The sequence below is a fragment of the Artemia sp. Qi Xiang Cuo genome, chromosome 16, assembly GCF_049724085.1.
Source record: "Artemia sp. Qi Xiang Cuo chromosome 16, ASM4972408v1, whole genome shotgun sequence".
Lineage (NCBI taxonomy): Eukaryota > Metazoa > Arthropoda > Branchiopoda > Anostraca > Artemiidae > Artemia > Artemia sp. Qi Xiang Cuo.
The window spans coordinates 36,076,037-36,099,575 of NC_142809.1; the positions used below are offsets into that span (position 1 = coordinate 36,076,037).

At 32.9% G+C, this 23,539-nt stretch overlaps 1 protein-coding gene across 1 annotated transcript in view; it reads right to left on the reverse strand.

Moving 5' to 3' along the window:
• Positions 1 to 23,539, reverse strand: part of LOC148942850 (intermembrane lipid transfer protein VPS13D-like) — a 192,512-nt gene that overhangs the window by 9,008 nt on the left and 159,965 nt on the right. The window contains 9 exon segments of the mRNA XM_089102376.1: positions 3,066 to 3,178; positions 6,008 to 6,035; positions 7,631 to 7,853; positions 14,705 to 14,841; positions 15,537 to 15,601; positions 15,648 to 15,700; positions 15,703 to 15,832; positions 17,991 to 18,200; positions 20,662 to 20,871. Of these exon segments, the coding sequence (XP_088958502.1) occupies positions 3,066 to 3,178; positions 6,008 to 6,035; positions 7,631 to 7,853; positions 14,705 to 14,841; positions 15,537 to 15,601; positions 15,648 to 15,700; positions 15,703 to 15,832; positions 17,991 to 18,200; positions 20,662 to 20,871 (1,169 nt within the window).

Genomic DNA, 23,539 nt, shown 5'->3' on the forward strand with positions numbered 1-23,539 from the left:
CAGAGTCAAAGACTTCAAATATCTGGGAGCACTTATGGATGCTAAGGGGGAAACATCGAATGCTTGGTCCAAGCTCAGTTCAGCAAATCCTGGTGTGCTTTCGGGCAACTGCGCAAAACCCTTTGGTTTAAAAGAGAAATTGAGCACAAAACAAAACTCGACATGCGCACACTCTATACATTTATGCTGATATGAGACCTGGTAACTAAAGGCAGAGGAAGAACGAAAACTAGACGATCAAGACCGGAAATGCCAAGGAGCTATTTGCTACATCAGACAGTCATAACGGACCAGCAACCACGAGCTCAAGAACATATGCAGACTAAACTTATTTGGTAAATCTTTCTAATTTAGTTAAGTATTAATTGAGTAAAATATATATTAAGACGCAAAAATAAAGTTTAAAGATACCATTTGTTAAGATAAAGATACAAATCGTGGAATGTTTAAGCTAGGAGGGAACTTGCTCAATAACCAATTTACTGGCTAAATGCGTCAATGTACCGGAAGGACGTGGTCAGTTTTTCATATATATACCCCGATTTTTGAGACTAAAGACAAACTTTTTGACTTCCAGGGCGAATCTCTGCCCGTTTATTTTCTTGTTAGAAATACCTTGGGATCTTGTCGGATCATTGTAAGTGTCTGTATCTTATTATATATTATTGTAGTTTCTGAGACTTGTGGTCTACTTGGGACAGCCAGTCCCAGTAGAATATCTATATCTGGAATTATTATATGTATATTGAATATAAGTATTGTATTTTAGAAAACCTCTCTACGATCTACCTTTAACCCCTCGAACATACCCAATCGGTACACCTCATTAGTTCGGTCATAGCCTAAGGCACGCTACCAAAGTTTAATTACCTTAGGGCCAGCGTTTATCTCCCCTATAAAGGGAGAATAAAGGCATCTACGACTACAACACCCACATACCATAAAATACACTTCACAACACTTATTGTGTCAAATATAATAAAGAAAAGACGTCTGAAGTGGTTTGGCCGTGTAATACGAGTATACGACACCCAGCGGAACCCTAATACACCAACTCCTTACGACAGTGCCTTCTTCCTCATGAAAAAAAAAATGGGAGCCCAGATCAAGTAGTAGAAGAACGTTGTGAAGAAGTATGTCAAACCACAAGGCGGGCAAATTTTGGAGAATTTCAAACAAAGAGCACGAAAGCTCTCGAAAACTACGTCAATTTAAAATGTAAGATACACCATTGAGATTGTCGTTTCCAAGAACTCTGAATTGACAACTTACAGTTCCCTACCCTATACAGCTATTTTATCACTCCATTTTTCTCAAGATGAACTGCTTCTCTTCCGTATCCATTTCGTGTATTATCTAAATATCCAAAATAATTAACTTGTGACAGCGGAATGGATAAAGCCACGCCCAGCAGCAACAGTGACCGAAGTTCGACCCCCCTTGTCATAAGTAATGTACTTTCTTTCGTTGTTATTTATGATAATTTTTTAGATAATTTCGAAGACCACACTGGCTTGCCTTGGCGATAAATAAAAGTTCGAATAGGGATAAATCAATTGATTAGACAGCGGCAATAGCTATCACAAAATATACTGGATATTTCGGTCACATGGACAGTGACCGTCATCACCAGAATGACGTTCACTGTATATTTGATCGAAATATCCAGCAAACTTTGTGATTTTTAGTCTCACTGTATAATAAAAGTATTTATCCCTATTCTAAATTTTATTTATGATAATTTTTTTAAGAAAATTTCTAAAATACGTTATATTCAAAAAAAAAAAGAAAAATAGGCAGGTGTATAGGCTAGACTTAGCTATATTATTTTGCTTGGCAATATTATACAATATTATTACAAAAAAAAACTTTACAGAACTGTAAATCATTACAGGACTATAAAACTTCACAAAACTTGAAGTCAGGCAAAAAATACAACATTCTATATTTTTGTAGATAGGAGCTTGAAACCTCTACAGAAAGGTTTCCTAGTATGCGGAATATAGTGACATGATTTTCATTCAGATCACCCCGACTTTTTGGGGGTGCTTCCACCTTTAAAAAAATCGGGCAAATTTCCTCTGGCTCCATACACGCTTTCGATCGGTAACATTAAACTTAATGAACTTTATATATTTGGAATCAGCTTAAAAAGCCAAGACTTTAATTAATTAGTTGTTATAAAGATTTCGGTTTTTAGAGTTTCAGTTACCCTTGGGCCGAGTCACTCGTTACTAACGGTTCGTTCCCACGAACTGTTTGATATAAAACAAAACTTTTTTGTTGAATAAACGAAACCGATAAAGCGAGAGCGCAGTAAAATATGTATAGTCTAAGTACTGATGATTTAAAAAAGAAAAATATTTCTGTTTCAATTATTACATATTCATTAATAGTTCCTATATAGTACTTCCAATTTTGTACGTAGTAATTGCGTCGATTGCTGTATTTTCAATCTACGAATATGCGTTTTATTGTTTAGTAGATGCCATTATTCCAAAGCCACCCTAAACTATACTTTTATGTGTTAATTAGTTCGTAAATACACTAATGGTAACACAGAAAAAAAAAATTATTCAATTTTATTAACGTTAATTTTCGGGGATAAATCGGAGAACGAATTTTCTCTACGGTAAAATCAGAAAATCTCAGAAAAACTCAGGTACAGGGGAACCGCCGATCCCCACAATTTCAAAGACCCTATTCATTCAAGCCTATGAACTAAGTGGCTATAAGTCGTTTCCTATAATTTATCAAGTAATAGGTAATTACAATAAAAAAAAAGTTTAAAGCACAGTATTCTTGGCTAATATACACGCAATACAATACAATTTGATAAACAAAAAAATTAAGTAATAAAAGGTCAAATTTGATATTTATAATCGTCAGAACAATGTTGAACCAGCCATTTGATTCAGGAACTAAAATAGAACTATTAAAAAAGAATATATATATATATATATATATATATATATATATATATATATATATATATATATATATATATATATATATATATATATATATATATATATATATATATATAAGTTAGGGGAGGAACTGACCTACGACTAGAATTCCTAATAGCTGCAGCCGTTCCAGCGGCCAGATCTAGCATTCCAATTGTTGGTTTTGCAACTGTACCAACGATCCCACGTCCAAGGCCAGTAATAGCTCCCTAAATTAAAGAATTGATATATAAGAAATGGATAAGGATTTGAAATGGATATTCAATGCACAACTCTTTTATAAATGTGTGATAAAAATAAAAACCTAATTATTTTATTATAAAGTTTTTTGGATGTAGCATTCAAAATATTAAAAAAAAAACATATGGACTACTTGTTAGAAAAAAAACAACAGAAAAAAAAAAGAACAGAAAGATCTATTCAATAAAGTTCATAGAGCATACATGTTTATCTTAATTCCCACTTCTCTGGATTGTTTTGATTAACTGCTAAAAAATTACAGCAAAAATTGGAAAGTAGCTTGCAGGAAGAGTCCAGGAGATCATCAAGACAATTTTTTTCTCTATAAATTGAATCAATGTGCAATACAGTCCATTTGAAAATATTTTAACAAATTTAAGCGAAAAAATTGCAAAGAACAAAATCAGGTTGGTTAAATTTCATAAATAAGTAGATAATATAGAAAGTCAAAATTCAAAATCAGCTAACAGATGTTTATAAAATTATTATAAAACTTAATGAAAATGATGAGGCAAATTTTTTCGCTAATTTGCGTTTAAAAACGATTAAAAACCTTGAAGAGTCGAGTAAATAATTTCTTAGACCACGTTAATTTTCCATTTAAAAGAGAGAAGTTTAAGAGAGAAAAACCACGTTTAATGTAATCAAAGCAGTAAAAAACTTAATAAAACGTTTTAAAAAAAAAAGAAACAAAAAAACATTAATTAATAAAAAAAAACTCGAAATATTTCAACTCCACATCCGGGGGCCTTAATCAACAGAAAAAAAGGGAAAAAAATTAGTTAATCATCAATAGGCTATGCGTAAATAATTCCATTTACACTTTTACTACTTCTACATTTACAAGAGAGAGAGATGAAGAAAGAAAGACCACGTTTAATTTAAACAAAGCTATGAAAGGCGTACAAAAACGTATTAAAGATATAAAAACATCTAAAAACCTAAAAACAGATGATTCTCTAATGATAACAAAAGCTGATAAGAGCAATACAGTAGTTATTCTAGTAAGAAACGAATATGATAGAAAAATAGAAACAATTCTTACAAAAAGTTTAGTACAGACCCAACTAAATCGTATGTAACAAAATTAAGATAGGACTTAGCGGAACTTAGACTATTGGAAATATCACACCTCAGATGTACTATAAATTCTTTCCTTAGGGACCAGTTTGCCCAAGAATATACGGTGTGCCGAAAACACGTAAAATAGGTATAGGTATTCCTCTAAGATCTATTGTATCGACCACTTGCTCTCCAAAAGAAAACATATAAAAAAAAATGGGTAGCAGACACTTAAATCTTTATTATATCTCCAAAATTATTTACATAAAAACTCAGAGTGTTTGAAAAATAAGTTTATAAATGTTAAAATATAAAATTGATTTAGGTTGTTTAGTTTTGGTATAAAATCATTGTATGTAAATATATTGTTTTTGATAAATCTTTTAGTATTTCATCCAAAAAACTTGAAGAATATAAAGATGAGACGGAGGAATCATCTGCGGGAATTGAAATAAAAACTCTATTAAATTTAGTTACACTAGCTAGTAAGTATACGAACTATTTGAAGTTTAAGGATAATTTTTTTCATCAAATTAGGGGTGTACCAACGGGTGGACCAGTAATCCCGCTGTTAGCAAACATATATGTAGAGAATGTAGAAACTTTAGATTTAGAAATATATTTCTTAAAACCTAAATTTTGGGAAAGATGCATGGATGATATTTTAGTTATTTGGAACTACGGGGATTAAGAAATTAGAGGTTTTCTAAAATGTTTAAATTTTTTAGGAGGGGAATTAATGTTTGCAATTGAAAAAGACGCTGAGAATAAGTTACCGTTTTTAGATATCTGGATTTATGGAAATAATAATGATTTAGCATTTTCAATTTAAACTAAAAGGACCAACAACAACCGTTATTTGTCTTTCATGTCAAATCACCCAATCCAAGTAAAAAGAAGGGGAGTAGTTATTTTTTGAGTTAATGGGGTATCAAAATTAGTATTACCATATTACATAATTAATTAACTAATTTTAATCAAGGATATTTTAATAGGTAATGGATATCCTGAAAAGATGATCTCTCAAATAATTGAAAAACGGGAAAAAAGTTAACGGAAGATGATGGGTCGAATCAACAAACACATTAAATAGCTTTGCCGTACGTCCCAGAGTTGTCACAGAAATTAAGAATAGAACTAAGCAAGCAAAATATAAAAACAGCATTTAAATTTCGACAAACTATTGGCTCGTTACTAAATAATGGAAAACATAAGGTTCCAAAAACATACAAAGGGGAGTATACATAATTCCGTATGCTTGTGGTAAATTTTATGTAGGAAGGACACAATAAAATTTATAAAATAGGCTACAGAAACACAAAAATGCCACTGGCTGTTCGCTAAAATATAATCAAAACCCAGAAACGCTTGGATCAGCTATGGCAGAACATTAATTTGACTTTTCTCATCATAATATATTGTTTGACCAAACTAAAATTATAGCACATCTCTAGGTCTCTTACAAAGCTTTAGAGGAATTATTGAAATTAGGAGAAAAATCTATGGGGGGATTAATAGAGTCTTAACAGACACGAAGGGGATGACAAAATTAGTTCAATTTATAATAATTTAATTAAGGTGCAAGTAAAATTTTATAACAGTGGGGGTAATTTAAATAATAGTCATCAAACAGCTGACAACCATGTAAGCGATAGTCAAGATAAGGTCAAAGCTGGCAGGAGTCAACAAACGGCAGCTAAACTTGCAAATCAAAAAATTCACTCAGTTTATATTACATGAGTTTCGTTGACCTGATTGCCACATCTAAACAGTTCAAGGATTTTAACCTATAAATTTAATCAGGGGTGGTTACCTGGGTTTTGTTTTCGTTCAAATAAAAATAGTATCTTATTTTTGATAGATCATATTTGCCAATCTGATCCAAAAATATCTGAAGATTTTGGTGTCTTATCTGTGATTACAGTTGTTGCCCTACTTTGAAAGTTTTATTAAGATGTGAGTTTTATTTGTCTTGTGTTTTGTTCATTTTCCTCTGTTGTTTGTGTTGTTCTTTGTCTTTTTCTTTAGATGATTAACTAAGATTTTTTCCTTGTTTCTCTTTTTTTCTGGTGATAAAGGCTCCCGGATGTGGAGTCAAAATATTATGAGTTTTTTATTAATTAATGTTTTGTGGTTGCTTTTGTTTTTAGTACGTTTTAATCCGCCTGTCACTGCTTTGTTTAAATCAACCCGTTTTTTTCTCTCTTAAACTCACTCTTGTAGAAGAAGTTGAGCAGTTTATCGAAAACAATGAAATTGTTTAGGGAAATTTAGGAGATCAGATTTTTTTTTTCGGCAAATCGCGTTTAAAAGGGATATTAAAAACGGGAGGAGTGGAGCAGTTTATTACAAAACAAAAAAAAATTGTCCAAGGAATTTAAGAGATTAGCGATTTTTGCGGAATTGTGTTTAAAAAGGACATAAGAAAACGCGAGGGATGAAGCAGTTAATCCCAAACGATGAAATATAAACATTCGCCATAATAAGAAATTAAAAACTACCAACAAGGATATTAAATGATCTTCCTTCCGAGCGCAAGATTTGGCAAAGTTGGAAAACGCTTTTCAGCCAGATTTTCTTTCAATAGTTGTTCTAAAAAAAAAAAAAAAAAAAAAAAAAAAAAAAAAAAAATTCAAACTGTTCTAACTCCGTCAATACGTTTGCTGGGACCTTTTTCTTAGAAATATCTTAGTAGGCCTTCCTGCTTCAAATCTCAAATTATGTATAAGTAGCACCACAAAGTTCTTCAAAATAAAATAATTATGACAAAGCTAGATTATACTTAAGAAGATAATTTTATACAAGCAGAAGCAATCAAGTAACTTGGCTATATTCATTCCAGCTGATAATAATTGAAGGCGAAATTCTCTGAAATCTTCAAAGACAAAAAACAATCCTTTGATTAAAAACAATCCTTTGATTAAAAACAATCCTTTGATTAAAAACAATCCTTTCAAAAAATATATACAAGTGGGAAATACACTTTTTGCCTGCCCATAAACAAGAGCCCCATCCAACTATAAATGGGCACCTGGAGAAATCTGGGGAACGTAATCAGGAAGGGCGTGCGAAGGCACAGGATGGCTAGCCCCCAGCCCCCCTCATTTCACCTTCTGGCTGAAGAGCAATGAAACGGAGATCAGCTCCACCGGTAGGGACCGTAAAGTCTAAAAGAATATTCTTTACCTTTGATAAAGAGGAGGCTAATACTTATACTGAGAAAAAAATTTGCAGCCGGGGAAAGAATTCTTCAACCCTGAAACGAACAGGAAGCAATCCAATCGAATGCTCTCAAATTTTCTTTTCATTCGTTGGCAATAGAACAAGTGAAATTCGACTTATATTGGAACCCGGCAAACCCGAAAAGAATAGGAGAACGTATCCTTAATCCGTCATTGACCGTGCCTTCATAGGTCTGTGTGAAAATGGAGGTAAATCCACCATTGATTCCGTATTTGAAACTCTCCAAACCAGCAACTACACAGTCAGTAGAAGAGCCGCTCAATCCACGAAGTCTTCTCCGTCTCTCTTCTTCGGAACGAGAATCCATTGTTACCACCCCTAAAGTATTTGAAAGTGTTCCTAAAAAAAATAGATAATGAGAAGCTAACGCAAAATTTGAACTTATATTCAGTCAATGATTATATCTTGTTACATTATCACTGTTGGTCAGGTTACATTTGACGGAGCACAGGTAAAAAAAAAAAATTGTTTTTTACTATCGTCCAGAGGAAGGGGAGGCAGGGATAAATGAAAAGCCGGAGGTCTCCAAAGTGGGTAGAAGATCACCAAACTGTTTGTTAAAAACGTACAGAATAACAAATGTGTGTTGTTTTGTCTAAAAAATGCAGCTTATTGTCGATGGAAGAAACGTCATTCTTTTTCTGTCATTCCTAAAAGTGTTATAGTCTTTTATGCCATCGGAGAAACTATCAAAGGTTAATGTGGCGTTTTGTTTCTTTCATTGGACAAATTGCCATTGTTTGTATCTGTTGTTGTCCTGCATATACTACTACTAACAACTCATCGCAGCGCCAAGCCGCCTGAGGCCAACACAGCTACGCACGCTCCTCATCCACCCCAATCTATTCAAAGCCTCCCTTTTTACACCCGCCCACGAAGTTCCCAGGTCCTTTAAATCTTTCTTTATGCCGTCCTCCCACCCCAGACGGGGACGACCTGCTTTCCGTTTAGCCCTAGATGGTTGGCCGAAAAGAACAATCTTCGGCAATCTGTCTTTCATTATAGACCTAGAAAGCGGTATTGAACCACATTTTTCGTATAGCCTATTGTTTGAAATACGGTCAGTCAGCCGGGTGCCCAGAACAATCCTTAAGCAATTTCTCTGGAAAACATCTAGCAAATCTTCATCCGCTTTTCGGAGCGTCCATGCTTCAGAGCCATATTTGACCACTGTCATCACTGTAGCTTCTAATATTCTAATCTTGGTTTACAGACTTATCTTCCTATTCTTCCAAACTTTTTTTAACTGTGAACAAATACCCTGAGCCTTGGCTATTCTAATTTGAACATCTTCACTGCTCCCACCATCTTTACTAATAATACTACCAAGGTAAGTGAAACTTCCCATCTGATCAATCTTTTCATTACCCAACGTCACCTTTTCATCTTCACTTATTCCTAGCCTTAGTGACTTAGTCTTCCTAACATTAATTTTCAGATCAATTCTAGCACCCTGAACTCGCAAAACCTCTAAAACTTCATTCATTTTGCTCACACTTTCATCTAGGATGCTTAAATCATCAGCATAATCGAACTCCAGGAGACTTTTTCCTCCCCATTTGAGTCCGTGTTCTCCCAATGCCTTTCCTTTGCACCTTAAAACAAAGTCCATCAAAATCATCCATACAAAGGGGGATACGAAACCAGCTACTAACATAATTTCCGATCTTGATCGCACTAATGTTATTCTCGTGCATAGCGCTAATCACTCTAATGCCTTTGTCTGGTATACCATACAAGGATAAGACCTTTACTGAAGCTCTTCTATCAACAGAATCGAACGCTTGCTTATAATCTATAAAACTGAGGACCAAAGGTGTTTGAAAACTTAGTCACTTCTCAATTATTAACCTGGGAGTGAAAATTTCGTCAACACATTCTCTACATTTTCTAAAACCGCAATTCTCTTCTCTTAAAACTTTGTCTAAGGCATCTCTCAGTCTAAAAAGTATCATATTACTAAGCAATTTACTGCCTAAAGAGACCAGACTAGTGCCTCGATAATTACCACACTCACTTTTATCCCCTTTCTTATGAAGTGGCTTAATTAAGGTTTTCCTAAAATCGTTAGGTATTTCCCCTTTTTCAAAAATCATATTCATAATCTTCAATAACTTATTTCTAACCTCAGAGCCACCATATTTAAGAAACTCATTTACCACCCTATCTGCACCTGGAGCCTTATTATTTTTTAATCCTTTTAGTACTGTTGCTAATTCCTCCTCACAAAACAAATCTTCCTTCACATCCAAGGTATCACAAACTTTTTCATTTTCCTCTATATATTTTCCTGCAACTCTATCTCGGTCAAGCAAGTTCTCAAAATGTTCGGCCCATCTTGTTTTAGCTTTGCCTTATCGCTAATTACCACCCCATTCTTATTTTTAACTGGAACAAGTCCGGATTGCCAATTACTTCTCAATTTGTTAACATGTCAGTACAATATTTCACTATTAGGCCGTTTAGCTGCATCTTCTAAATCCTCGGCAATTTTATCCAAGGCCTCCACTTCACACCTCCTTAGTTCATATTTCAATGCTTTCTCCACTTTCTTTACATTTCTTTTGTTTTCATGCGATCTATCACTCAGATAATTCTTGTACAAGTCCTTTCTCCTTTCTATTAAACATAAAGCTAAAACATAAAGCATACATATATATATATATATATATATATATATATATATATATATATATATATATATATATATATATATATATATATATATATATATATATATTAAAGCCTTTATTTAAATGATATATATTATAAAACTTAAAATAAAATAAACTATTCTCATCACATTTTTATTGTCAGTATCATTGTTTTTATTTTCAACTAAAAACTTTCCATCTCCATATCTATTGTGGGCCCCTTCGCACTCCCAACGCGCACCAAGTAAGATTTCGTTCCACCATAAATTATTCTCACCGAGGACAACATTTTTAGACGTCTCAGAGAAAATTCCATTCGTGGAAAATTGCAGCGATGGAGAATTTCTTGATGGAAGAATGCGTACAACAGACTAAACTGCTACATATACAAACTGGCACTTTTTTAATGATACACAAATATCATGAGACGTTGCCCGATGACAAAAAAAAACACTCTTTTAGGGCCTAAAAATAAGTTTTTGCAACGACGAAAAAAAAAGAAAGTTTTTTTCACATTAAAAACAATCAATGGAAAAAAAAAAACAAAGAAATAATGCGATTTTTTTTTATGACAGAAAAAGATTGTGTCACTTTTTGCGATGACCGCATAATCGACGAAAATGGTAAAGTGGTCTTGTCACAGATTATTACTAAACAGTCACAGTAAATTCGTGATTTAAAAGTATTTTTGAGATTTTAGCACAGATTAATTTGCAAATTTTGGAATTTTAAACACCTTAACTTTGTGATAAATAATGGCATTTTTGAAAACATTCGTTTATTTTGATATAAGTGGGAAACTTTGATTTTAAATCGACGTGTGAAGGTATAATTTTCGGCACTTTCAATTTACCCAATTTTATGGTGACGTATTATTTCTGATATCTTTACCGTCGTAAGATGTTTGGATAAAGCAACATTTTTACTAATTTTTATTACTTTCTACTAAAGTTATTTTGGCCTTCTTGTTTGAAAATGCTGTATAGTTTTAAGTCTGTTTATATATGGAACAGCCTTAGTTCGTAATTCACATTGGTAAACATATCGAAAATCTGTAAACTGTTATTTAAGGTACACCTAAACAAAAATCTAAGCATAGATTTAGTTCAATAATATCAACAGGCCAGCATGTATCGAAGAAAACTAACATTGATTGTAATTATGAAAAGACTTAAGATAGAGATTCGGGTTTGTTTGTTTTTCAACTTTTTATTTTTCAGAGTTTGTTTTGGGAATTTCTGGCACAGAATTATTTTTAATTTCTTTGGTATTCGAGTTCTGGTACTATATCTTACGGTCGTAGATATCTCCATACTTTCTCTTTACAGATGTTTAATCCATATGTGTTTTATTTCAAGCAGTGGTACCTCTGGGGTAAATATGGCGTTAATTTCTCTTACTGTTTGTATCAATGGGTTTCTTGGTTAAGTTTGACAACCATAGGGAACAGTTAAACGTAGCTTCCGTCACTTGTCATGAAAGCACTATCGTTGTTGTTGTATATCATTGATTGAGATATAAGGATCCGCTTTATTGTAGTTTAGCCCAGGAGATTTCCATCAAATGTACGCTATTGCTGGTTATAACGAACCTATTGAATTTTTTTCAAATAGCTAACTTTCACATAAGCAGTAGATTGTGATTCCAATCATATTGTTACATAAGCTTTCCAGAACGAAGCGTAACTAGTCACAAATAGGGCTATGCCTTTATGTACTTCACTTGGTAATTTCTCTATATCGTAAAACTTATTAAAACCATTTAAAGGGTTTTAAATCATTACTCAGGTTAGGTTCTTCAAATCATCATAATACATCATAATCCATCACAATATTTATGATTTTAAGCGCTTTGAAGATAACTTTGAAGATAAAAAAAATTATTAGTTTTTTTTATTATTAAATATATATTATAATAAGTTGCTATATATTATAATAATAATATAATCTTAGATCTAATCCTATGAGGTACTGTTATACCTTTACTGGCTTTTCATGGCTCCTTTTCAATGGTTTCTCATGGCTTCAATTCCCCTTTTCATTACCCTACGACCATCCTTCTCAGGCCCTGGAAAAAATTCCGAAAAATTCTCAAAAAATTCACCCACGACAGGTCCAGCGTTCCTTGCAAGTTAATTTGCATTAGATAGACAATTAATTTGATTAGAAACATCGCAAAAATGCATCTGCAATACTTATTAACTATAATATTTTTAATATTTTAATTGTAAAATTAAAAAGCAATTAATGCATAAAAAAAAAAAAAAATGTAAACCAACTTCTAATGAAAAAAAAAACTTATGCATTAATTTAATTTTTATTATTATTATCATGCTTAAAATAAAAAAAAAACTCGGGCAAAAAAAAAATTAAAAAATTATGGCACAAATCATTTAAATATTTTGTAGCGTTCTATGACGGTAAACTACTCTTTAGGAATGAGCCTTTGGTTAATCTTTGAATCTTTCAAACTAATAAGTAATAATGGAGTAAGTAAGGAGCGACCCGGCTAAATAGTAACCGAAACTCTAAAAAAAAACCAATTTTGATACCAATAGACACATCAAAAGAATCGAATTTTCATGCTAATTTCAAGCATATAAGTTTCATCAAGCTTAGTCTTACCCATCAAAGTTACGAGCCTGAGAATATTTGCCTTATTTTCGAAAAAGGGAGAAACATCCCCTAAAAGTCATAGAATCTCAATGAAAATCACATCATCATATTCAGCATATCAGAGAACTCTACTGTAGAGGTTTCAAGCTCCCGTCTACAAAAATGCGGAATTTTATTTTTTTGCCAGAAGAAAGATCACAGATGCACGTTTATTTTTTTTTTTCAGAGGTGATAGTATCGACCCAGTGGTCCTAGAATATCACGAGAGGGCTCATTCGAACGGAAATTAAAAGTTCTAGTGCCCTTTTTAAGTGACCAAAAAAACGAAGGTCAACTAGGCCCCCTTCCACGCTCATTTTTTCCCAGAGTCACCCGATCAAAATTTTGAGATAGCCATTTTGTTCGTTATTGGGAAGTATACAGCCATGTGTTTTTTTTTTTTTTTTTGGGGGGGGGTGGGGGTGTACAGGGGTAGTGAGGAACACGGGGAGAATCTTCCTTTGGGAGGGATAGGAGAAATGTTACATTTGGGGGTTTGACAGAATTACTATACGAAATTCTTTTTAATTGTCTTACATTCTCTTTGCTAACTTTTTTTATGTGGAGTTGTTCCGGGGAGATTACCCAGACGCTTTTTTCAGCATGTTTTGTTTTCAGGGAAGTGACTTCCACGGAAGGGGGCATTTCTGGAGTGATCGAGAAACCGATTAGAGTCTTATTCAAATTGTTACTAAGTCTTATTCGAAAAGTCTTATTCAAATGAAAGAATGCTAAGGAGAATCTTTCAGAGTAAATGGCCCCAAGCAATTTTACAGGGAGGGGGAATTCTCAGCGAAGATGGAACTGTCTGGGAGGAATTTGACGGAGGGTGTACTTTATGTTGGATGAAATATCCATAGAGGAGTTTTCCGTGAAGGGGAGGGGTCTATTTCATAGATGGTGAGCCAGATTTACCGGCATTTTAACGTAAAGAGCAAGCTATTGAGGAGGGGGCAACCCTTCATATATTGCATAAATATGACATAATCAATATGAAAATTTTGTTTTAATTTTCCATGTACGGTGAGCCAAATTCGAGCCTGCATTAGTTGAAAAACTTTCAGAAACTAAATTGAAAAGAAAAAAAAACAAGGAAGTTCTTTAAAATGAAAGTAAGGAGCGACATTAAAACTTAAAACAAACAGAAAATATGAAAAGGGCTGTCTCCTCCTCAATGCATCGCTCTTTACGCTAAACTTTTGGTTGTTTAAAAAATAGAGTTGTGACAAAGAGTCAAACTTCAGAGTAAAGAGCGAGACGTTGAGGAGGGGAAGGCCCGTTTCATATATAGAATAATTTCCGTTCGTTTTCAGTTTTAATGTCACCCCTTACTTTCAGTTAAAAAAAACTTGTTTGTTTTTTTAATTAGTTTCTGAACGTTTTTCAATTTAATATAATTAATTATTTCATGTTTCTTTTTACGGTTCAGCAAGGCAACAATTAAAAACATGTGACGCTCCCCTAAAATCTTCATAGTTTTGTAACAACACCAAAAAACTTAGAAAATGAGCAGTTTTCAGATATGAAAAGATCTTAGAGGATCCAGGGTGCCCATGTTTTAATTTTTTAGTTAATGTTTTTTACTTGTTTTTATTTTGATGTCCTTTGTGCTTCACGCTCAGTACAGTCAAGACAAATTTACAGCCGATGACAGTTTGTAAACACCTTGTGTAATACAGGAATAGGTATATATCTCAGCACCACACACCCATAAACTTAATATCTCAACACTTGCCGTCTTCCAGATCATAAAAACATTAAAACCGGATGCACTTTGTGAAGTACAATGCACTTCGTGAAGTATAACTAGGTTATGAATCTACTGAGTAAGCAGCTAACAAGCTGATAATATTTACTAGATATACAAAAAAAATGGCATTACCGGTTAGTTTCACCGTCGAATTTGATACTCCATGTGCCACGTTTCGGAACAATCCTTCCACATCTCCATCAACAACAAGATTCCACACCCCTTCATTTAGATCTTGAACAAAGCCCAAAGGTGCACCAAGAAAGTCACTGTATCAAACTATTTTTAGAAATTTTGAGAGAGATTTCATGTGAGTCAAAATAGTACACATAAATAAAATTATTGCAGCCACTAAATTAAAACTTAAAAGAAAAAGACAGTATTTTTTTATTATAATAAATTCGACTTAATGCCTTGCTAAATAAAATAAAAATTCTGTTGACATAGACGGCTTCATTTCTTTGAATACAAAGTCTCATCTGAACCCGAATGAATTCTCGTTCTGAGAAGATGGCTCAAGCATTAAACATAAAATCAAACATTTCACTTTTATTTATTTTATTAATTTAACATAGCTATTAGAAAAAACATAAAAACAACACATCGCCTCAAACTCCCCAAAAAATAGCAACAAAAAAAAGAAAATCATCATAATAACTAAGATATAAAAGAAATAATGAGATCAAAATGTTTTATTATTACATAACGATACTTTTTCATGGAATTCCCAGTAACTTTGGATTTATCAAAATAAAAAAATAGAAATGTTATAAAATTTTGTATTATTTTCGGTAAGTTTGACTTCATAAGTACATTTCCAGCAAGTAAGTTCTCATAAATTTGATTAATTGCGTAACATTATTTCTGATATTTGGTTTAGTTTAGCTTTATATATTTCTTCAAAATGCTTTTTTTAAATTGATCCAAAAGTGGATTTTCATTAAATTCTCCTTTTAGCCAAAACAATGAAGGTTTGAATCCACCCACGTAGGAAGAAAAATATATCTCCAGCGCTACACGTCCCACTACCTTGCAAAAATGATACAATTAAAAAAAAAATCGCTTAAGAACTAACCTTTGTATAATGTTCCTTGACAGAATCAATAAGAAAGTTTGCCGTTTCAAAATATGCTGTCTCTTGAATGGCTCAAGTTGAAGCTCAGCATTTTCAAATCGAGGTACGAGATTGAATTCATGCTGTCTTTTGAGCTTAGATAGCTCTGGAGGGAGTCGAATTGCCGTTAAATAGCTTAAGCAAACCTGAAAAACATATCTAATTGGACAAATATAAATGATCAAAAAAAAGAATCAAGACCCTTTTCAGTCTTTGGACTTAACTGACTAGGAACCAACCGACCAGAAAGAAATTACAATATCTAGACTATCCAGACAATTACAATTTATGGAATTACAATTTCTAGGCTATGAATTTTTGCAGTTTTGCAGTTTCTGGACATTGAAATAACCAGTTTACTTTTAAACTACTTTCGAGGAAAGTAACCCTATGATAAAGTGACTAGGCAATACAAATAATAAAAAAAATAATCATGACCCATTTCAGTCTTTGGACCTAACTGACTAGGAACCAACTGACCAGAAAGAAATTACAATTTCTAGACTATCCAGACGTTTATAATTTCTGGAATTACAATTTCTAGGCTATGAATCTTTGCAGTTTTGCAGTTTCTGGACCTTGAAATAACCAGTTTGCTTTCAAATTACTTTTGAGGGAAGTAACCCTACAATAAAATAACCATCTTCGGGATTTCAGTTCCGGGTTGAAATGAATTATAATTTGTTTTTTCTGCAATTCGGATATAACACATATGATTTTTTATCTTTAGGTTGAAAGACTCTTGGTCGCAAGGCGGCTTTATTAAAGTTCAGCTTTGTTTTAAGGGATTACTATTGGGAAAAAACACAAAAAAAGATCGATTTTTAAGATTAAACCAAATAATTTATGTAGCTTGCCTTTAGTTTTTGGTTTAGAATTACTCGAAAAGAACAAAAATTCAAAAAAAACTTTTTAAAATAAACTGAGTTAGTTTGATGAAAAGACAAAACAAGAATTAAAAACAAGAATAAAACAGATGTTTTCTACTAGCCATCGGAAATTCAATTAAAAGAAAATATACTAATTGATTTTTTACTAATCAATATAAAATTTTGGAATGCCTTTATTCAAACGCATACACAATTGAAAGTTAACAAAAATTCAAGAATTTCAATGACAATAATTGAAGAAATTGATTAGGGGAAGAAGTCTCATGCCTTGAATATTCTAAGTCTAAAAACCTTAAAGGATTCCAATTTCAATGGGTATATTCCACCTTTCCGCTAAAATGTATCAATGAATCCGTTGCTTTAGAATGAGCTATTTCAATAATTTGACACCGTTTGACACTTTGACAATTGTCAATTGACAAATAATTTGACAATTGTCGACCGTTTGATCGAAATACAAATCTAGAAAATTTGATTCAACACCATGTGGAGCCATAGAGCTTCCCGGAGCCACTCTCGGTGCTTCCTGCACTAATAGAGATTGGATTCCCTTTGATTTGTTTCGTTTCTTGAAAGAAGCACTATCCAGCCTATATCATAAGGCCAAAAAGAGTACAACAAAATGTAAGAGGCATCCCTTTTACCAATTATAGACTATTTCAATCACAATTACTTCAAATAGTTTCATCATTTTTCGCTTCTTCTTGAGGGTTAAGGGCTCGGCACACGTAGCTGATTCCTGGAACCAATTTCAGCAAGGGTGTATTACACATCGAGTGATTATAATTAATGATGCTAAGAGGCGGGGGTTAGTAACGTTTTTCGGTGATTAATCATAATTAATTACGATTAATTTACGATAATAATTAAGTATGATTAATTACATGCCTAAAGCTCTAAAGCCCAATTAAATTCCTTGTCTAGAACGTAATTAATGATGGATAATCATCGAAAAACGTCACTAAGCCCCGCCTCTTACCATAATTAATTATTATCACTCGACGTGGAATACACCCTTGCTGAATTCGGTTCCCGAAATCAGCTACGTGAGCCTAGCCCTTTGTTACCACTTTCAATAATAAATTAGGATTTGTGGAAACACCTACTGCATCTTTAAGGTTTTTACCTTATAAAATTTATGTCTGTATATTCAAATCATATCCCTTTTAAAAGAGCGAGAACATTTCTTTTGCAGAGGGGGATGTTCCAGTTAAAAAAAGTGCATGTCTTATCATAATATTTAGAACTTTTACCATACCTCCGCTCTATAAAAAATCGGGAAATTTTTCGAGCCCCCTTTTGAATGATCAGAAACTCACTCTCTCTGCATGTATGCGAGTACCATAAACTTAATTAGATTTTGTTCATCTAGTTTTAACTAAAATTTAGGTAATAATTTGAGAAAATGATTTACTTCCTTCAGCTCAAAGTCCAAAAAATTCACATAATGCCGATTCAGTTGAAAACCTGATGCTGAAAGTTTTGCTCTGGTTTGATCAAGGTCACTGTCATTACACCTTTCCAGTTCAAGATCTGATTGGTCCATTCCAAAAAATAGGAGGAGCTTAAACAGCAACTCTTCTTCTAAAACTAAACACATGTTCTCCATCTTCATTGAGACATTCTGGGAAAAAAGGGGAAGATAGAATATAGGGATATGAAAACTAGCCCTTAGCATACGTTTTCAGAGTTTCACTCTCTAACCTCTTTCGTGGAGTTACCACTTTTTATCTTTGTTTATGACCCACTTCATTCTTTCTGGTTGCACTCTTCCTTCTTTCTAATGCATTTTCACTCGATATTTTCTACTTATTCTCGTATCCTAGTTTGGAAGTCGTCTTCTAAACTAGTCGTCTAAAATAAGTATTAAGATTCGAAAATAAAACATCCCAACTGTGTTCAAAAATAAAACTTCAGAACGAAATAAATTTAAAATTGGTATGCAATAGCAGCAATCGATTTTGAAGATACACAAATATTACATTAAACTTATCTCGGATAAAAAAAAGGATAAACAGGAAAAAAACAATATACAAAGAGTACATTAATAATTATACAATAGCATATATAGGTGTACAAATGTTCTACCTGAAAAAGGCGATGGGAATCGCGCAATAATCTATAGAACGAGAAATAAACTCCCCTGTCCCTTGTGAAGGTCATTTACCATACATATTGCAATTCTATATATGTTTCAGACTAAACGAATCCAGCAATTTAACCTTTTCCAATTTTGGGACAATAGGGTAGGATCAGCATAGACTATTCCACAGTGAACGTTGTTAGTGAATAGTTAGTTTAACCGAGCTGTGACTGCAAAAAGCGTTGGTGGGTAAACTTCAGGAGTAGCTATCCTCTACAAAACCGTATTCTACATAACGAAACATTATTTCAGAAGATTTTCAGCTCTGGATAGTTTTGACGCTTTGTTTACTTTGGGCTATTCAGCCTTTCCTTGTTATGTCTTTGTATCATAATTAGTTTATCATTTCATTACGCGCCACCTCCAAGGACTTCTTGCAGTAAGCACTTTGTATTCACTGGAAAAGAAACTCTTTGTTCCTGGCCTGACTTTTACTGAGACTCTTATGCTTTCAAGTATTTGAATAATTGTGTAACCACAACGTAGAGCGTCACAGCGTTAAAAGGTTATTCATATACAGGCATTTTAACAATTTTTCGCCTGAACTTATTAACATTTTTAGATAATCCTCTCTGAAACACGAAATTAGTTAATATAGAACTTATTTATTCAAGCAAAGAATGGGGTATTTAAACATGCAATAGGGGTCACAATGAATAAGGTATATTCCAAGTTTTGGTTAGGTTGGGAAGATATTAATAGCTTAATCTTAGCTGCACATTGCGCAACTAAAAAGTTTAAGGAATTAATCACTTTAGTATAAATACATGTATAGAGACTGACGGAGACAGTAGCGACTCAAATGAACTTTTCGTACAGTCGCAAGAACAAACGGACAAGTCTTTGGAGCAAATTGGGGCTTGAATTATAAAGAAAGCCCTTTTTTAAGAAAGTTGATATGAAGGAACGAGTAGTTTTAAAGGCAGGTTGCTTCCGTAAGAAACTGGTTAAGGTTTAATTCAGACTAAACTTTATTTTAGACTAAATTTTAGTCTGAACGGGGAGCTTCTCGCACAGCTAAGCACAGCTGTCGCTCTCCCTCATCTCCTATATTTATCGCCCTTATCGGACTTATTCACGCAATTTGACAGACTATAATATCGGTCTGTTTGCTGTAAATACCTACTTTGATACCCACCATACAAGAGGTAAACATTCATCTTAAGATATGAAAACACGGTAAACCGTCATTGTTATATATGTTAAAAACAAACATGCGGAAAAAACGCGTCTAGAAAATTATTTGAGTTTTTCCGTCAACATCTGGTTTGCGGGTGCGAAAAAAAAAAAAAAAATGTTGCTTAATTTTATTCTTTGTTACTGAAGTGTTATTGTTTTCCTTTTTATTCTTTTTTATTACTTCATTTTTTAAATAGGTTTTTGTATGAGCGGGCAAAAATAAAAGTATTATTATTAATACTTACGTATTAGATGATAGTAGTGATATTTATTACGCTAAGATCTGATGTCGATAAAAATTTAAGAGATAAAATTTAAAATTTAAGAGAAGAACAGTGCGATTTTAGGAGAAGGATGGTGTGTTAACCATAAATTTAGAATTGAGAAGCGTCTCAAACATCAAGCCCTTTAGTCCTGATTTATATAGGTTATGAAGTGTTATAGAAAAATTTCCTAATAAAACAAATGACAAATATTGTGCCAAAAATATTACTGATTGTATATGAGTTGTTTTTTCTTTATTCTTATTATTCTGAATATGTTCTTGAAATATTTCTGCAATTGTTTATACTATTAATGAAATATCTAATTATAAAGCAATTGAAAAGGTAATTCAAAGTAAACGCAGTTACAGGGTCGCCTCTATTCTCTAGTTCTAGATGTATATTGAAACGGTAATTCAAAGTCAACGCAGTTACAAGGTCGCCTCTATGCTCTAGTTCTCATGCATTTTTGGATATTAGACTGAAAAAATCGCAATCACCTTAAAAATGTTCGCATTTACTTTGAAACATGGCAGATGTATAATTGAGATTATAATGGCCTTCTGATTGTCCCGAGCTTCTTTGTTATTTGCAAAAAGAGCCAAAGGGTGTTCCGCGGTTCGAAGCATATTCTCCACTCGAACGTCGTCGACTTCAAACTCAAACTGATTCACGTATCCAAAATTAACTGTTCCTCTAACCCCAGAAAGCTGTAAGAGAGATAAGTTCTTCGTTAGCAAGTAATTTTTTAGAAGCGCACAATATTTATTCCTTAAACACAACACTACTGCTTCTTAAACGCTCTTTTTTAACTTCTGTGTTTAAACACTCAAACATCAAAACTCCAGAAATGAAAAAAAACGCTTACAGCTAAAGCATTTATTATATGCATTTAGCTATAGCTATCAGCGGTTTTGTAGGTGGTAGGCGTAGTCTCTGCACTAAAATTCACGAGTAAATCTTTTTAGCACAAGTGTGCATATTGAGACTGACATTCAGAAATCTCCTAAATAAGTAACTTGAGTATATACAGCGATAAAATTGGGGCACGTCAATGGATTCTTTCGGGAGTTTAGGTGTGATGGGGGTGGTGGAGTGAAAGCAGGAGGGGTGATGACACTCCAAAAATTCAAAAAATCACAAATCTTAACACTTCCCTAAGGACTGAAAAACTGCCAGGCTCAAACACATTAGGAAACATTTGCTGGTGACACAACGGAAAGTGCAAGGAGCTATCAAAACAGACACTTTCTGTATTTATTTCAATTAGACTTTTCACAAGCATTTATTATATATAGATATAATTTTATGTTAAGATAAAATAATTATATAAAGTATTTCTACAAAAAAAATCAACACGAATGAACAAACCGGCAGAAGCAAAAAATACAAATAACATGAATAACATAGACATCATAACAAAGTGAAAAATGCTTATAATATGTGATTATAACTATATTTTGTTAAAGTAACACCATTTTTGTAGTACTAATGTCAGTCAAAATGAGAATTCATTGTTTGATTTGTTCAAGTGAAAATTTACAGAACCATGAATATCCTAAAAATTATAACAAATTACGAATTCCATTTTTAATATAAAAAAGCCTCTAAATGCGCTTGCGCAGTTTTTGTAGCAGCGGCTGCCAAATTTTAAAGAATAAGAAGAAAAATGCTTTAAAAATCTGCACACAAATGCGCTAAAAAATACAACACGAAGCAATTTAAGAAGATGTAATTTTTATATGATGTTTAGTTTTCTTTGGGAATATAAAAGAATCAACTTTTTTTTCCTTTTATAATTACACAATTTTTAATTCCATTAACAAAGAGGATATTATTCAGAAAAAAGCTGGAAAACCTAGTTATTTTAGGAGACCACACTGCCTTTCAATGACGATAAATACAAGTTCAAATAAGGATAAAATTCTTTTAATAGACAGGGATAAATTTCACAAAACTAAAAAGCTAAAAAGCATAGTAAAACTAAAAAGCTTAGTTTTACTACTGATGACGGTCACTGCATGTGTGACCGACATATCTAGTATTTTTGTGAAGTTTATCACTGTTTGTGAAATTTACCACTGTCTATTAAAAAGATTTTATTCCTATTTGAACTTTTATTTACAGCCTGAAAACCCTCAAAAATTGTACCAGATCGAAATAGAAATTGTTATTATTAGGATCTAGGCCTTTTCCAGAAAACAGCTTAGCTACTCTGGAAAGGCTTTCGTAGCTATCATCCGTTATGTTGCCCAGACTCTGGTGCGGTGGTCCCGGAAAAGAAGAGTTTAAATTCGAAATGTTCCTTTTTATATATAGCAACAGGTTCTATATATTCTTTTTTTTCCTTTAAAACCCAGTGATCGTACTCTGACTTCTAAAAACATTTTATTCTTCTTTAAAAAAAGAAAAGAAAGAAACAACAACAACAGAGAATTAAACTGGAGAATAGCAGACTAATACATTCATAAACTATTTTATATACAGTTCACTCTCGATCATTTGAAACTCAATAGACCAGAGGAGAAGTTCAAATTACTCATATGTTCAAAATAACAAGAGTTCAAATAGTCAAGGAGGAACAAGAAAAAATTTCCAATAAACAATTGTTTTATTGAAAATATATAAGCCATATCATGTACATACATATATATAAACTGTTTGATTTAACTTCTTAAAAAATTGTGTACATGGAATATGTTAAAAACCATGCGAGCGAAAAAAGATTTTGCAAAGTAATCTATGTTTGTTTTTTCTTCTTTTTATGAAACAACTTCCATCTTACGTTGGCCAATTAAATTGATGGAAGCTGTAAAGAAATTATCACTTGTTTCTGTTCTAAGAGCGTAAGAATGTAAGGTGTTGATGGATTATCTTGCCTTGCTTAATTTGACTGGAGTAAGTGGTTCTTTTTCTTTCTCTTCATCTTGAAAAGTCAACAATTCGGCATGGGTTAAAGCACCATTGACAGCAATTTCAACGTCCATGTGAACAAAATCCTTAGAGGTAAACTCATCACAGTTAGGTAAAAGTAAACACTCTGTGATCCTGTTAAAGCTCGTGAATGATAAACCTTGCGGGGTTTTCTGTTTCCTTAGCAAACCCACTTTTTTGAAGCAGTTAAGTAGAGGTGTAGAACTCACATTCTCATTTTCACATTCTCACTTCATCAACGCTATCCAGCGGAATGTATATACTTTTATAGAGTATTGCCAACTAAGACGTCCTGGTTACAAATTCAAATTATTGAGGTGTTTCTTTTTCAGTTTATCGAGTGTTTTTCAAGGGACAGTGAAAAAAGTTCTAATTTTCGAAAGATTCAAGTTATTGAATGTTAAATTATCGAGAGTCGACTGTATATGGATAAATTATAAGCGA